Source organism: Protopterus annectens, chromosome 2.part0, assembly GCF_019279795.1.
Source record: "Protopterus annectens isolate FY-2018-M chromosome 2.part0, PAN1.0, whole genome shotgun sequence".
In the NCBI taxonomy this organism is placed as follows: Eukaryota; Metazoa; Chordata; order Ceratodontiformes; family Protopteridae; genus Protopterus; species Protopterus annectens.
In genome coordinates, this window is record NC_056728.1 from 1758518837 (window position 1) to 1758536613 (window position 17777).

Here is a 17777-nt window from a genome sequence, read left to right on the forward strand (position 1 = left end):
AGACATTCCCTTAACTGCATGGCCACTTCCAGTTCTAATGATGGCCAATAACACTTTTTTCCAGGGTCATTTAGATCCTCCTCATCCCTCCCAAAAATGCACCACTAGAAAGATCTACAAATGTGAATGAAATATTTTCATTGAAGAGGTGTAGCAAGAGGAGGGAGACAGCTGTCCTGGACACAACGTATTAGAAGCACCAATTTGGAAGTGTAGTTACTGCATTCTTACTTCTGTAGAGACATTTCTGAATGCAGACATAGAAATAAGAAATACAATGCTTACCCTTCAGTGCTTTGTGTATGGTGAAGCTTCAGCAAGCCATTCTGCTACAGTAGGGAGTTTACTTTGGAGCACCAGACTAATGCAGAGGACCTTTTTTTTTTTTTGCTTTTCACTTGAGGTAAGGGGGTGGAGGAAGTCAATGGTTCCTGGTGAGGAGTGCCAAACTAATGAAGAGCTGAAGGGGTAGGTAAATCAAGCATTAGATGAGCGAGCTATGGCTCTGTTTCACTGAGTGAAACATTAAGAATTGGGCCCTTTCTTGGCTCTCCTTCCTTTGGTTCTAGCAGCTTTCTTTGCCACATTAAAGACCTCTCTCTACCACAGGAACTGAATGATCACTGCTGCAGTAGCCTGGACTGTATGGGTTATATTTGATAAGGATGTAACAGATGGTCAGCGCTCAACACTTAATGGCACCTTTAACACACTCGAGCCCATTGTCAGCTTGAGCAGCGCTGAAGAAAGCCAATGGTTTGAGTGCCACGACCTTAAGAGCTTCCATGTCAACTAAGAGAGAGCAGCCACAGCCCTGAAAGAAATCAATGTTAGGAAAATACAAACCTCACCCTGTCAACAAAAACATACAAAAATAAGGGGGATAGAGCAGCTATGCAGCAGTGATAATTCAAACATCTACGGTTATGGTAAGTTTAACTACACAACTTCAAAATGTTCATCACTTGCTCACTGATGCAGTAGCCTTAGTTGTACGAGTAAACTGACATCGCTTATTTTAACCGGGAGCATCTCCCTCTACCATTTTCTTTCCTGTGTAGCCTTCATACTTTTTAGCTCTTGGCCTTTTCCCAGTCTCCTCTAGTAAGATCCTTACTTAGAGAGAAAATGTCTGCTTTCCTTTGGAGTAAGTGTGAAAAGTGATTAGGTGGGTCCAAAGAGCAGCTATTTATCTATGGAAGCATTAAGGAGTTGAGCATTCATATCCTCAGACAGGACCAGGTCCTTAGCTAAGGTTGTCTTCTGTTAACCAACCTGTTGCAGAAGCCCTGGATGCTGCAAATATCATATCACCATTTTACATTACCATCACCAACTGTAAAATATTCTAGACTACTGCAAGATAGTTGCCTTCAGGGGTTGCATCCAGTACTCTCCCATAGCTATTCTGAAGTTGGTTAATGACGTCTGACATTTCAGAAAGTCAGTCTGAAGCGCATACAAAATTTCTAATAAACAAAGAATAGTTGTGTAAAATCTTACCATAACCATAGATGTCCCCCTCTTCCATGTTGCAGTACTTTAGGTGGTGGGATTTCCTGCCCTCAGACGACTTGTATATCGGCCTCTATACAAAAGCTTCAGCTTGGCTGCTTGCAGTGTGCGTGGGACATCACACGTAGGGCCATAAACCAAGGGGCCTTAAATGTGACGTCTGCACGCACAATCCTCAGAACTTGAAAGTCAGCAGGCAGAGAAGGCCCAGCAGGAGGTGTGCCAGTTGTTTACAGGTGTGCAACTTGGAGACTACTGAAATGTAGGTAGTACAGAAAGGTATAAGACCTGCGGGGACTGGTGGGCAGGAAGGAATACTGCAACATGGAAGAGAAGGACATCTATAGTTATGGTAAGATTTTACCCAACTATTCTATGTCCTTCTATTCCTATGTTGCAGTATTCTAGGTGTGCGAGCGTACCACAGCTTAAGAGGATGAGAGGGTGGTGGTAGACATGGAGGGTTCTACAAGACCCTGCAGGATTGCCCTGGTGAATCCTGTCCTAGCTCTGGAAACTTGGTCCAATTTGTAATGTTTGGTGAAGGTGTGGACAGTGGCCCAGGTGGCTGCTTCCAAAATGGATGCTGTGTCTAGGCCTTTCATGAAGGCCCACGAGGTGGCCACAGCTCTAGTGGAATGGGCCTGGATTCCCCTTGGAGGCTCCTTTCTGTGGTAAGAGCAGCAGATGGAAATAGCTTCCCTGATCCAGCATGCAATGGTTTGCTTGCAGACTGCCTTGCCCAGGGCTCTGGGGTGGAAGGAGACAAAGAGCTGGTTAGTCTTGCTGACGGCCTTGGTCTTGTCCAGGTAGAATCAAAGTTGTCTGTGCACATCCAGGGAGTGCTGTATCCTCTCTCCTTCGTTAGTGGGTGAGGGAAAGAAGGTGGGTAGATGAATGGATTGGTTGAGAGAGAGAGACCCTTGACCACTTTAGGCATAAAGGAGGGGTTGGTTCGCAAGGACACAGTGTCTTTGTGGAAGACGGTGTAGGGGGGACAGGCTATTAGAGCCTGCAGTTCTGACACTCTTCTGGCTGAAGTGATAGCTACCAGAAGGACAGTCTTCCATGTACACATCTGTAAGGAAGAAGGCCGGGAGGTTCAAAGGGATGTTGGGTTAATTTTTCTAAGATGAAGTTAAGGTCCCAAGGCAAAGGGATAGGTTTCCTAGGTAGTCTCATGTGCAAGACCCCTTTAAGGAAGAGCTTTACATCAAGCCCGGCCAGAAAGGGTTGTTCCATGGGCAGGCAGGTTGATATGGCAGAGAGATGTACTTTTACAGAAGAAGAAAGGTCACTTTATATCAACTGACGCAAGTAGTTTAGAACCAGGGGAACCTCAGCGGAGCTGGGGTCCCTTTCTTTTTGCAGAGACCATTTTGCAAATCTTTCCCATTTAGCCAGGTAAGATTTTCTGGTGGTAGGTTTCCTTGCCTCCCTTAGGACTGAAAGCATGTCCTCTGAGTAGTGGTGTCTGAAAAGAATCAAAAGTTCATCACCCACAGAATCAGAGACACCATCTGTACCTGTGGGTGTAGGAGAGTTCCTTTGTCTTGTGACAGTAAGTCCACCTTGTAGGGTAACTTGAAAGTGATTGTCCTTGGCTAGTTTGTGAAGTGGGGGAACCAGTGCTGCCTTGGCCAGTAGGGAGTCACTAACAAGATTTTTTGGTTTGTCCTCCTGAATTTTCAGGAGGCCTTACTGAATCAGTGGGAATGGGGGAAAGGCATAAAGGAACTTCCCTCCCAAGAGATGCTGAAAGCGTCCACTCTCCATGCTAGAGGGGGAGTGGGTTTTTGAGCAGATGTTTTGCAGTTGCCTGTTTTGGGAGGAGGCAGACAGGTCTATTTGTGGAGCACCCCATCGGTGGACTATATCTAAGACTACCAACCTGTTCAGCATCCATTTGTGTTGAGGCGAGGAGGTCCTGCTCAACAGATCTGCTTAGTGGTTGTTCTGTCAGGGGATGTAGACCACCTGCAGGACTAAGTTGAGCCAGGAGGCTAAGTCCCATATCAGCAGGGATAGACTGCACAGCTGATAGGCGTTTGTTCCTCTCTGCTTGTTGAGGTACCACATCATCGTGGTGTTGTCAGTGACAAGTCAGTGACAATCTGGTGCACCAGAAGAACCAGAAGGGGAGTGAAGGTCTGTAGATCTAAGAAAACTGCTATCATTTCCCTGATATAGATATGTTTGGCCTGAAGACAGGGAAGCCATTTTCCTGAATCTTGTAAGAGGCCAGAGTTGCTCCCCAACCTGAATCCGAGGCATCTGTATGTGTACCTTGGGTTGGGGTGGGGGGGCTATAGTGGGAGCCCTGGGTTCAATTTCACTTGCTGGGTCCACCAGTTCATTTCTGTTTTCAGACAGGGAAGGAGGGGGATGGCCTGCTTTAGGGGATGTAGGTGGTGGGACCGGGTGTTCTTTAGGAACCACTGCAGCTTGCACATGTGCATTCTTGCCAGAGGTAGCATGGGGGTGGTTGCTGCCATCAAACCCAGAAGACGAAGAAAATGCCTTGCTATCACCTTTTGGGATAGTAGAGCTTCCTGGAAGTGGGAAGTTAAAGATAGAACCTTGTGCTGAGGTAGAAAGGTCTTCATTGTGTCTGTTCTGATTCTGCAGCCAAGGAAAATCTTTTCCTGGCTTGGAATCAGAGAGGATTTGGGGAGGTTGATGGTGAATCCTAGGTTCTGCAGAAGGGACATGGTAAAATGTAGATGCTTTACTAGAGCATCCTTGGACTCTGCCAGAATCAGGATGTTGTCCAGATGAGGGTAAATTTGTATCCCTTGAGTTCTGCAGAAGGCAAAGGCTGGAGCTAGGCACTTTGCAAAGACCCTGGGGGCCGTGGATAAACTGAAGGGCAAAGCAGTAAGTTGGAAATGACAGGAAGGGCCAGAGAAAAGCAGGAATTGTCTGTGAGAACTCCTGATGGGTATGTGCAGGTAGGCTTTCTTTAGGTCTAGGGTGACCATGAAGGCCTTGGCTGGAATGAGAGGCAGCAACGTGGGGAGAGAGAGAGCATTTTGAAGGAGGGTACCTGAAGATGTAGGTTTAGAAAGGACAGATCTAAGATGGGTCTTCCAGGGGCCGTCTTTTTTGGGGACCAGGAAGAGATGAGAGTAAAACCCTTTTCCTTCTTGTCCTGGAGGAAGAGGCTCTATGGTGCCTAGCTGTAGAAGATCTGCCAGAACTTGTGGCGTGAGATGGGTCTGGTTTTTGGGGAGGGAAGGGATGCCTCTTCTGGGTGGCTTCTCTTTCCAGGATAGGAAGTACCCTTTTTGGATAATGTTTAAGACCCACTGGTTTGAAGTGATGGATTGCCAAAGGGGGAGACAGTGGGAAAGGTGGGCTGTGAGGGGGAGGTGGGCAAGGCAGTCACATTACAGGGGCCTCCTCTGTCTGAAAGGGCTGTCTGGGTTGCTGTGGTGGAGCAGAGTATCTGGAGTTAGTAGGTCTTCTGGCCCCTCTCCTGGACCCGGAAGAGGAGGGCTGTGGAGTACATCTTACAAATGTGGCTTTAGCAGGGTAGTTCCTATAATACTTGGGTATGGGAGATAACAGCAAGTGCTTAATGTCCTGGAGTTCTTTGCTTTTTTCTTGTAGATTTTTAAAAAGGTCAGCTGACTGTTTTCCAAACAGCACATTGTGGTCCAAAGGGGCGTCCAGGATTTTAGCCTTGAAGTCCTCGTGGAGGTTCTAGAGTCTTAGTCATGAGTACCTCCTGAGGGCTGAAGCAGATGCTGCAGTCCTAGCGGATGCTTCTGCAGCATCGTAGCTGCACCTTATGGAGTGCCTGGCTACCTGTTGGGCCAAGGAAAGTTTGGATAACGTCAGTCTTGCTGGGACTGTCAGGCAAAGAGTCTAATGCATACTTGGTCATGTGGGTCTGATACTCTATGGCTCTGAAAGCCAAAGTAGAAGTGTACACCTTCTTCCCAATCCTATCCATGTACTTACTGTCTCTGTCAGTTGGTAGTAGGGAGGCAGAGGACAGCAGTCTACATTGCTTATCTGTCGTGATGGCAATAACAGCTGGGTCCAGCAAGGGTGGCTTAACTAAGAATTTGTGGTCCCCTGGTACTTTATAGAAGTGGTCAGGACACTTAGGGGCCGGAGGTTGGGAGTCAGGGGCCTTAGAGGCCGCATTGAATGCATCCAAGTAAGCAGGCAGAACAGGGGGGACTGCTGAAAGGGAGGTTGACTGCACTTGCAGCAGTTCACACTACCTTTTTTGGGTGTCAGTCATTTGGGAAGTGTCCCATTTAAAGTAATCCATCCTGGTGATGGTCTCACCAAAAGTAATGTCCTCAGGGTGAGAGTCCCCCTCCACAGATACCTCATTCGGAGAGTAATATTCCTGGGGGGGGGGGGGGAGGCAATCTGGAAACGGAAGAAATGGACTTCTCTGATGAAGAGAAAGAAGGGTCATGTTCATCCCTGACCCGAGTGGTTATGGATGGGAAGGAAGAAGCAGAGATATGCCTAGGGCTCAGAAACGGCAGGGTGGAAGTGGCTGAGGCTGAAGGCCTGCATGAGAGAGGAAGTGAAGGCCTCCCAATTTGGTGCGACTTCTGAAGAAGAGGAGGTATGTTTAGTTTTCGGCTTCTTTTTGGCCCGAGAGGAAGTAGAGAGTGGCCTGGCATCGGGTCTGGAGATTAGCACATCGGAAGTCTGGATTCCTACTGGAAGTACCACAGAAACTGGTTCCCCCTCAACCTCGACGGGTGTCTATGTCTGAGTGAGCTCAGAGGACATGCCGGTCGTCTGCTGCGAAATGGCTTTCTTGAGGGAAGTCACTGCAGTTGACGGACCCTCCGAGTGCACCTCAACCTCTATTTCAGCAGTTGGCGGTGTGTCAGGCAGCAGAGCGGCAGGCAAAGAAGGTCTAGGAATCTTGGCGTTCTTGTGCGAAGGTTCAGGTGCAGCCTCCGATACAGGATCCATCCTAAGGGCTAACCGTTTGAGGCATTGGTTCTCGAGGTAGATATTTAATGCTGCGAGATGGGTGCGTAAGGTATTAGGCACAAACGATTGACAAATAGCGCAGGAGGAGTAATCGTGTTCCCAGCCTAAGCAAAAAAAACACACCTGTCATGGGCGTCCTTATGGGGTATCTGGTAGCCGCATTGGCACTTACCCTTTTTTCCTGACATCAGCTAAAGGCTACAACAACCAATCGTTAGCGAAAACGATTATCAGAAATAAGAAAATTCGAAACCCAATGGGCTACTTATCTTTAAGATGCGACGTCTGTGAAGAAGTGAATGTAGTCTGCAGCTGAAAAGTTCTGAGGATTGTACATGCAGATGCCACATTTAAGGCCCCTTGGTTTATGGCCCTACGTGTGACGTTCCACGCACACTACAGCAGCCAAACTGAAGTTTTTTTGTATAGAAGTCGATGTACGAGTCGCCTGTGGGCAGGAAATCCCACACCTAGAATACTGCAACATAGGAATAGAAGGACATCACTAAGGGTCTTGAAGACCAGGGTTGCGGAGGTGTATACTTTTTTCCCTCAAACTAGTTAATCAATCTGCTCTCACTTGGAGCACTCCACCCCACTGCCAGTCTACTACCCTTAGAAGTCTCCAAAGATACTGTGTCTGGACCTGTGGTGGGGCTGTTACACAAAAACTTGAGGATCCTGAACTCTACTGAATCTGTCAGATCTCCGAGGTGGTAGGGAGTTGGGAATCTGGTTCCAAGTTTGCTGTCTGTAAAAACATTCAAAAGGCCTTCCTGAACTGGAGCGAAAGACACTGGCTTAGTGGCCCAAGGTCCAGAAGGTCCTAGCACCTTTTCAGGGAATCTCAGACCTCCTGAGACAGCCACTTGAAGGTGTTCTCTCATGACAAACCTTCTCCAAATGACATGTCCCCTAGTGCAGGATCAGTTAATTAAGCGTCTTTAATACTCGCTATATTATAAGCCTAGCACTTGTTCTCAAAACTTCTCTACTAAGTAAGCACTCTCATTCTAAGTAAGCACTACATCCACCTACCACCCCCAATATCCACTTCCCTTAAAGGCACAGCACTCCTTTATACTGTTCTAGCATGTCGAGTGGTACAGTACTGGCGTCCTTCTCCAGTTCAGCTGGTTAATCTGGGTATCTTGAGACAATGCTACAATTGTCTCATGTACACAGACAACCCTCTCCTCCTCCCAACAAACACAAATACATGTGAGAGATGCACCTATATACCCAAACTGGAGGCTGAACTCTCTCAACTCAGGGCTGGCATGACCAGAGGAGGAGACGGTAACCACACACACCGCAAACCCAGTCCCACACAGACCTACCACAACTGCAAACCAAACACATCAAAACACAAAGACATACTCGGAGGCTCTAATAAAAAAACTTACCAAAACAACAGAGGCTCCCAAAGCAGACATCCAAAAATCCACCACCTCAAAACAAAACACATACTTCAATAAATCAGTGTGTCAATCAATCAGAGCCCTTAAGGCCAAACACCATGCCTGATACACTAGTAATAGGTGACTCTATAGTCAGACACACTGATGTCCCGCTTACCAGGCTGAACAAGGAGAGGGTGACTGTGAGCTGCCTATTGGGAGCTAGGATCCGCCACATAACACACACACTCAGATCACTCCAAAGCAAGTACAAATATGACTCCGTCATTGTCCATGCTGGCATGAATGACCCGAGACGTACCTCCCTGGACTACATGAAAAGAGACATTGAGGAGCTCTCTGATTATGTAGCCCAGGCTGGTATGACCCTGACCCTGAGCAGCATCTTGCCCTCACCAAGAATGATGCCACAATACAAAGACAAGATGATCAGCTTTAATAATTGGCTCAAGTACTGGTGTCATTCTAAGGGGATCCAATGTCTGTCTGCCTGGGATGACATGTTGGACAAGCCACTCTGCTTCGCAAGGGACGGCTTGCACCTGTCACCACTGGGCTTCCGGATATTGGCTAAGGCTCTTGCCACCCCCATAGTGCCTTTTTTAGGCATGGCTCAAAAGACAAACCCACCTCCTTAGATAATAAAAATGGAAAAAAACTAAGGGTAATGCTGCTCAACGCCAGAAGTCTAAATCTCAAGATGCAGGCACTCGATGCACTCCTCAGTATGGAGAACATCGACGTCTGTGCAGTAACTGAAACCTGGTTCAAGGCTCCTGAGAGCACCCCAGCGCTACCAGGCTATACCTCGTATCATGCTTTTCGGCCCCAAAACCCGGGCCGAACCACAAAGGGAGGGGGAGTGTCCATATTCATCAAGGACACCCACACCTCCAGGTTAGTAGCAACACATGAAGCATCGGAGACCTTACAAGTGCAACTAACCATAGGCAAAACTGCTATACAACTGGTAGCATGTTACAGACCACCCTCCCAATCTCAGGAAACCCACTCAGTCTTCCTGAAGACATTGGAGGATATGAATGTATCACAAAATACCATCATACTGGGAGACTTCAACTACCCTAACATAGATTGGGTACATTATTCTAGCCCTAACACCCTAGCCCAAAGGTTCCTGGAATTCATAAATTCAAATGCACTGGAACAACTAGTCACCTCTCCCACTAGGGGAGATAATATACTAGACCTGATCATCACAAACATGGGAACAAAATGCTCCACACCGGAGGTATACCCCTCACTAGTGAGATCTGACCACAAACTAATCACCCTGGATATACATATCCCACCTCCACCCCCAGCACAAAAGACCACAGTGAAAAACTTCTCAAATGCAGACTTACTCTTCTTAAGACTGAGATGGTATCCTTTAAGCCCACTGGGCCAGTGGATACCACATCCCACAATGCTGAATCCTTCACAAATGCTTTCTATGGACATCTCCAAGAATGCATGGATCATGCAATCCCAAATAAATCCAAGTCCCTCTCCACCAAAGGCAAGCGTCCTGTCTGTTGGACTTCAGCCATAAACAAATTGTATAACAAAAGAAGGAAGCTACTGCACGACAGAGCAAAATCCCATAAAGGGAAGACATCTCTGATCAACACTAGCAGAAAACTACGTTCTCTCATAAAAACATCCAAGGCCAACTTTGAGAGAAAAATCGCTAAGGACACTAAAGATAACCACAAAGCCTTCTTCAGCTATGTTAGAAACCTGGGCAGAAACCCTCAGATATGCTCAGAGTTAGTTCACAACAAAAAATACACTGAACCCACAGATATTGCCAACATTCTGGCTGACAGGTTCAGTGCAAATTTCTCCCCTCCCTCACCCCCAAAAGAAGAAATACTTATCCCAGCTGAATGTAATCTTCCTGTCATCTCAGATGTCCAGGTGAGAGCCGCCCTCAGCAAAGCTAAAAACACAGCATCAATGGGACCTGACGGTATCCCGGGTTGCGTGCTACGTGAACTCCAAGAAGAGCTAAACCCGCACATAAAAATGCTATTTAACCTTAGCCTTACTACAGGATATGTACCTGAACACTGGCGTACAGCAACAGTGGTCCCACTCCACAAAGGGGTTACCTCTACAGACCCTGGGAACTACCGCCCCATAAGCTTAACCAGCCTGGTCTGCAAAGCTATGGAAAGAATCATTATGGAACTCAAACAGAGACATTGGGGACCTACAGACACTTGAACCCACCCAGTTCGGCTTTGTAAAGGGCAGATCCTGCCTTTTGAACCTGGTTGACTTTTTCGAAACAGTCACTAGAGCCATTGATGAGGGCAAAGAAGTCCATACAGCCTACCTGGACTTGGCTAAGGCCTTCGACACAATACCCCACTCAGGCATCATAGATAAGCTCAACAGCTTAAATGTAAACCCTTATGTCACTAGATGGGTTGCAAACTGGCTAAAGGACAGAACCCATAAAGTTAAAATCGCTGGAGCAATGTCAGACTCAAAGCCAGTCACAAGTGGTGTCCCACAGGGATCTGTCCTGGGACCCCTCTTGTTCGGCATTTATTTCTCAGATGTTAAAGCAAACATGGGAGGGTTGTGGCTGACAAAGTTCGCAGATGACTGCAAACTAGGCGCCATAGTCGATACACCAGCGGACACATACATCCTACAAAAAGGCCTCAAAGAAACGGACAACTGGTGCCGGAGTCATGGCCTTAAACTAAATGCCAAAAAATGTATAGTCATCCCCTTTGGGAAAAACAAAATACCCACAAATTATCACAGACAGCAACCCAATGAGTACAGAAAAAGTAATCAGAGACCTAGGGACCCAAGTCGACAGTGACCTCTCATTTGACACCCACGTTGCCAAAGTGGTTAGAAAAACATTCTACCTTGCACACCTTATCATGAAGGGATTCACATCCAGATCCAAGGATGTCATTGTACCCCTATACTCCTCCCTCATCAGACCCATGATTGAGTACAATGCCCCATTTGGTATGTACCTCTCCCGGCATTTGCAACAGCTGGTGAGACCACAAACGTACCTCAAAAAGAGGATCAAGGGTCTCCAACATAGGTCTTATTCTGCCAGACTAAAGAAGCTCCAGCTCTATTCAGTAGCATACCGCCTGCTCAGAGGTGATCTCTGCCTGACGTACAAGGCCATGTCCAATCAGGAACTGATGGACATGCTCCACCTCAAAAAATCCAAATCCATCAGAACCACAAGAGCTAAAGACTTAAACCTCGGCACAAGTATGAATAGGACATGCTGGAGGGATAGATTCATAACCCAGAGGCTTCCCATGCTCTGGAACAAGATCCCAGTTCATGTTAGGCAGAGCCCCTCACTGACTCTCTTCAAGAGAAATCTTGATGAGTGGATGGGAGATCGTAAGTTTACCCCAGGGGTCACATCTGTGTCACTACTAGACAGGGGCACAGTAAACTAATTCTATTATATAAGGGGACCTTCACTGTGTCACTACTAGACAGAGGCACAGTATTCTAAATCTATTCTGTGCATTTTGTACCATTTTATGGGGTGGCGAAAGCCACATCACTATGGCTAGGCTTACAAATGCCCCAGGGCAGATAGCCTAGTACTAAACTATGAAACTATGAAAGCCTAGAGGGGAGGAAAGTGGTGACCTGTAGTCTAGTTCTTCCTTCATGTCTTCAAAACCGGTGGTGTCTGAATCTTTAAAAGGGCAGACGTCTGTCAGACCTCTGCCCTTCTTTTGAGAGGCGAGACTACAGACAGAGGCATGTTCTGAATTTGGCTGCAGGCAACAAAGAAACTGAATGAAACCCTAAGCCAACTTAGCCCAGTCCTGAGAAAATGTGACAGTCTGTTCAGGGTTATGGGGGTCTAGACCTGCCCAGAGACAGCTGACTGGGTAAAAGGGAGGTCTCTGCTACAGATGCCACTGTCTTGGGTGGATGGGTGACCTCCAGAGATTTAAGATTCCTGGGGAGGGGACATCGTTGGATTTCAATATAAAGGCAAAGATGCCTTCATTGACAATGACCACAGGATTCAGGCCTCCCTTTCTTTAATAATCAAATGGTGTTCTGAATAAGACATAGGGAAGCTGGTGACTGATGAAGAGCACAGGCCCTGGTCTTTAGTCCAGTTAGACATGCTAGGAGGCAAAGGTGTGAGCAGTCCCAAGGGGTGATAAAAAACAACTGTAGCAGCTGTTCAAGTGCCTTCAATGAGCTGGCACTCAGACATAGGGGGTCTCTGCTAAATTTGAAAGTTTAACAGTCTCCCCCTTTTTTCCCTTTCTAAGAATATCCTTTACATTTTTCTTATAGTGTGGACATCCGTGCAAAGTCAAAACAAACAGAATGGGACTCCACCTTTTTACTGCCAGTTAGCAAACCTGGCAGATTTTAGCAAAGATGCAAGTCTCCGGGTTAGTACACCTAAAGGGCTTCCTACCTTCTCTTTTCGTTTTTCCAGGTGAAGCTCCTGGCACATGCTGCCATTAGCCACATCATGCTCCAGGCCCTAGCACAGAACAAACATTGGACATGGAAGGCAATGTGGTACCTGGCACGTACAAGCACAACTGATAATTTTCCTCAATAGCAGCCATAATGCATACCTTCATGTCTGGAAGTCTGTTTCCTGGATGCCTGATAAAAAACAAATTACAGTTAACAACAGAAAAGATAATAATGAAAACAAAGTGTGTTCCTCAACAGGGTACTAATTTAATTCTATTCGGTCATAACTTGGACTGATGCAAGGCTGTGATGCAACCTTCTGAAATGAGCATATACACATCAAGAAAGAACTAAATATGGTGTGTCACTGCCACCTCTATACTAGGAAGATGTAGACATCTAAAGTAAGATGACATCAGCCTGTCCACTGGGGAACAGTGCTCAGCTCTGAAAGTCTATTCAGCTAGTGGCAGTGACCTCTAAGTTGTGACTGCAACACGGACTCATGAAGAACACAAAGTTAACAATGGAGGAGAGATGTAACCAAAATGTTGCACTCCCTAATGTACTTAAGGAAACTTTTTACTACTGAATATTACCACATACCAAGCCCATTTTCACAGAATCTGTCATAACCTTCAAAGCAAGCCTAGCAACCTTTTGTCTTAGTCTTCTCATAAATCATTTTCATTGACAAATCCATTCCATAACCTTTCTAGAAACTCAAACTCTTTAATGTTCATCAATTTTACAAAAATATCTCCAAAACAGATGCTTTGCAAAGCACAGCGGCCAAATAAACCTCATGGGGCAAAAGAAAGGCGGTGGAAAAGGATGCAAGCTGCTATGGATGGGAGGTGATTAGCTCTTAAGAGCAACCTATTGTTCCCCTGAATCTAGTACCAGTAAGCATTTCAGCTGTCAGTGTTTGTTAGGAGCCATAGCAAAGAACTATTACATTACTTGTGCTGAAGACCTTTGACTTTTTTTTAGTCCTCAGATTACTTACAGCTCTACCTGGAAACATGGAAGATTTGGTACAATTTGGCACACCAAGAATAACCTTAGTAAACCATAAACTGTATAGGTCAAGTCACATAAAACACTCTCAATAACAGGCTCCAGTAACTTGGTAATGCAAGTCTAACCTTCCACGAAACATAAAAGACTATAAATGTACTTCGGACAGAAATACACAGAGTAGATGCAATCATTGGCTGCTGTAAGTCCCAAAATAAACTGAATTCCTGAACTGCTTTCTATTCTATCTACAACCTTTATCAATCCCAACACTTGATATAAATGCACAGAGCAGTGCAGACAGCACGATCCTCTCTTATTCTCTAATATAAGCAGATCATCTGGCAAACTATTAACTTCCCACAAACACCTTAATGTACAGGCCCATTAACTCTCATCCAGTTTGAAGCAAATCACTTTGTTGTGGCCATCTAATAAGCCTCACCTGCACCTCCACAACATGGATGGAGTCCCAGCAGCCTTTGATCTTCTTAGAGCCATCACCAGCCTTCTTGATGAGAATTACACCAGCAAAACCATGGTCTAGATCCCAAAGATACACCGAAGACACTCCACCTTCGAAATATCTGGAAATGGTCAAGAAGTACATTTACACAGAAATTAAAGAAAATTGAATATCCACCACAGTCAAAAGAAGCATTTTCTTTCCCTAACCTTTCCTCATCTACCACAAAATACCTTTTAGACTTCAAAAAAGTTATGTACTCACCATAACATTCCATCTGTGTTGTCCATTTTCATTCTTCCTCAACTTATGGGATCGGATCTGACTTGGCTGCTTCTACCAGATCATTGCATCCAAGAACTCTCAAGCCCCCTCCCCTTCACCTGTAATGCCCCACCGACCAACATGCCTCAGATCAAGTTTACTGCTACTAAATATAAAGGGACAAGCTATTACACGAATTAACAAAGGCAGAAAGAAAAAGGGAAGCTGGAGCTCAAACAAGGAACATAGGTTCCTGTACAATTCTTAGATCTATCAAGAAGCAAAAGGAGTGGGAAGGTGGGCGGGAAGCTGAGGAAGAATAAAAATGGACAACACAGATGGAACATTATGGTTGAGTACGCAACTATTACCTGATGTTGTTCTTTTCGTTCATTCTTCAACTGATGGAACAGTCCCCAGCTACTGTAACCTTTGTGAGGCCCTCATGAAAGTATATTTCATAGTACTGCAGAGCCAAAGGCTGCTCTGATCCTGGAAATCAAATCTAATTTGTAGTAAGCAATAAAGGTGTGAGAATTTGACCAAGTTGCTGCTGCGCAAATGTCATTTAAAGAAGCTGCTGACACTGAGACAGACCTGGTGGAATGAGCCATAGGAGGCCTGGGCAGGGATAGACCTTTTTTTTTTTTTTTTTTTTTAACAAACAAAGGAAATACATTCAGTTAACCATTTGGCCAGTGTAACTTTGGATACTGACTTGCCTGTTAGAGGAAAACAAATAACTGGTTAGATTTCCTAGTCTTTGGTTCTATGAAGGCAAAAGCAAACTTGCCTATGCACATCCAAAAAGGTAGGGTATATACCCCCTATTATTTGAAGAGCTATGAAAGAAAACTGGTAGATTAATGACCTGGCTTATGTTAGACTCAGAAGCCATCCTAGGCAAAAAAAGACTGATTTCTTCTCAAGCTTACTCTGTCTGTGGGAAAAAAAACTGGTAAGGAGGCTAAGATCGTCTGGAGTTCAGATACCCATCTAGCTGATGTGATAGTGATCAAAAAAATGTTTTTTCAGGACAAAAATTTTAGTTCTGCTTTGACTGAAGGTTCAAAAGGAACTTGTGTCAAGGCCTGAAGCATGATAGTTAACCCCCCCCCCCCCAAAGGAAGAATAGGATCCTTTAATAGGTTTCTAAGAAAAAAAGGCTTCCTTGAGAAAGGATTAAAAAAGTTTAGAAGCTAAGGTAGAATTATTTTCACCCAGGTGGAAATTGGAAATGGTAGGCAACAGAACTTTAACAGTTGAAAAGCTTGCCCCTTCACTGAAAATTTAAGCTAAAAATTCAAGGATAAATGGCAAAGGTTCTGAAAAGGGATCATGGTCCTTGTTACGGGCCCGGAAAACAAATCTATTCCATTTATCTTGTAGATCCTTCTAGTGGAAACTTTTTGAGAGGGTAATAAGATATAATGAACTGGGGAGGAGAGCCTGGGCTGTCTAGCAACCAATGGAATTGGAGAACCATGCAGTCAGTCTGAAACCGGTTAAGGCCGGATGACTCATACCAGTCAGGTGAGACAGGAGGTCTGAAGTGGGATCCAGTATCCAGGGCAGATGTAGAAGATGAGGCCAGAGGAAGGGGTACCAGATCTGACAAGGCCAGAAGGGTGAAATGAGGATAACTGTGCTCCTCAACTGGAATGTTTTCTGTAGAAATTTGGGAAGGAGTGATAAGTGGATAAGCATAAAGAAGACCGGAGGGCTAATCATGAACTACAGCATCTCTTAGCAGCTCCCTCATTGGAGAGATCAAGGCAAAGAACCTGCTGCATTTGTGGCTGAGGGGACAGGCAAAAAGTTTGCAGCATGGCTGGCCCCATAGACAGAAAATCCTCTCTGCCACTGATACTGACATTGAGAGACCAGTCTTATGGGATCAGAAAAGACTTGCTTAGTCTGTCTGGAATTAATTTGGATTTCCATGGAAAGTGCACTGCTATTAGAAAGAGACTGGAAGAAACTGCCGATTGCCACAGTCTCATTGCTTCTCAACAAAGAGGGAAAGATCTAGTTCCTCGTTTGTTGATGTACCATACCACTGACATTGTCCTTCTGAATGGCAACTGTCCCAGATGGGAAAACGTCTTAAAAGGCCTGCAATGCTAGGAGGACTGCTCATCTCCAGGACACCGATATGCATCTTGGCTTATCGGGAGACCACATACCTTGGACTGCCCTTCCAAGTTGTGCCTCTCCCATCTCAACTGGAAGGAGTCTGTGGTCACTGTGGCCATGGGTAGGGAAAGAGCAAACAGATGACCTTTGCAGAGCTGGTTTGAATGAATCCAAAGAAAACAGCTCTTGCACACTTGTGTAATCTTGACTGGAGTGGTTAACGGATGTTGAAGAATGGACCATTGGACCAAAAGTGTCCACTGAAGAATTCACATATGTAACCTGGTTAGAGGAAAGAGGGCGACAGCTGCTGCCATTGATCTCAGGGCTTAGAAAATTGGGCCAGAACAGAAAATCTTTGAATCACTTTCTTGACCCGGGACCTCACTGTCTGTATTCGAGTACAGGGAAAAGAGGCTATCTGACTGACTGTATCCAGATGAGCACCTATGAACTCCAGGCTCTGTGTAGGTGTGAGCTGAGATTTGTTACAATTGACAGTGATTCTCAGGGGAACACACAACTGGAGCAAGTATAGTTCCTTTGCCTGCAGAAGTCTAGAAATCGTAACACTCTGAATCCCAGCAGTCTCAAGTGAGCTGCTATCATTGCCATTATCTGGTGAATACGCTGGGGGCTGTGGTGAGATCAAAGGGCAGTGCTCTGAACTGGTAATGACTAGCTCCTAGATGGAAGCACAGATATCTTCTGAAGCACCTGTTCATTTTGATGTCATAGCATGCATGCTGAAGATCTATTGAGCACATCCAATTGCCCTTTTCCAGCAGAGGCAAAATGGATTGAACTGTGACCATCCAAAACTTGGAGTACTGCACAAACTGATTTAATTTGCTGATATCCAGGTTTGGGCTCAAATCTCTTGTCTTTTTTGGCACCAAGAAGAATCTTGCTTGAATAAGTTCCGGACCCTCTCTGGTCTGAGGGGACCTCTTGGATGACTTTTTAGCAATTTTTTTATTTCTAGAGATGCTGCTACTCTCTGACTGGGTGGAACATTGGGGATTTTCTTTGCATTAGTGGGAGGGGCTAGAGAAAATGGTATAGACTAATGTCTGGATATGATTTTCTGCACCCACAAATTCTTTGTAATAGACGGCCAAGCTTTCTGGTGTAGAAACAAACATACCCAACTGCCTCCACAGGAAAACGTCTGGCCTCCTTTCAGCAGTGTTGACAGGCCTCAACAGAAAAGGAATTCATGAAGCCCTGGTTCTGCAGGCCAGCTCTGCTGCAAGGGTAGCGTCTTCCATTTGAGTTACCTCTCCGCCCCTGGGGGATCTATCTCTGAGAATCTTGAAAAGGACCCTGGGATTTCATAAACCACATTCTTCTACCTCCTCATTGACTGCTAGAGAAAGGTCTTTCAGGAGTTGAAAAACGTGCACTCACGGCAGACAGGGTCTTTCCCGCTTGTTCACATCTGGAGTGTATGTCTTTAACCTTGGGGCTGAACAGAGAAGATGCAAAGGGTGCAATGCCAATCAAAGACTTAAAGGACT

At 45.6% G+C, this 17777-nt stretch overlaps 1 protein-coding gene across 3 annotated transcripts in view; it reads right to left on the minus strand.

Annotated features, from left to right (window-relative positions):
- CAPZB (capping actin protein of muscle Z-line subunit beta) overlaps positions 1-17777 on the minus strand; it is a 1142657-nt gene that overhangs the window by 516826 nt on the left and 608054 nt on the right. For all 3 annotated transcript variants that reach the window (XM_044061787.1, XM_044061788.1, XM_044061789.1), the window contains exon 5: positions 13837-13978. In XM_044061787.1, coding sequence (XP_043917722.1) covers positions 13837-13978 — 142 coding nt within the window. The remainder of the gene's footprint in view (positions 1-13836; positions 13979-17777) is intronic.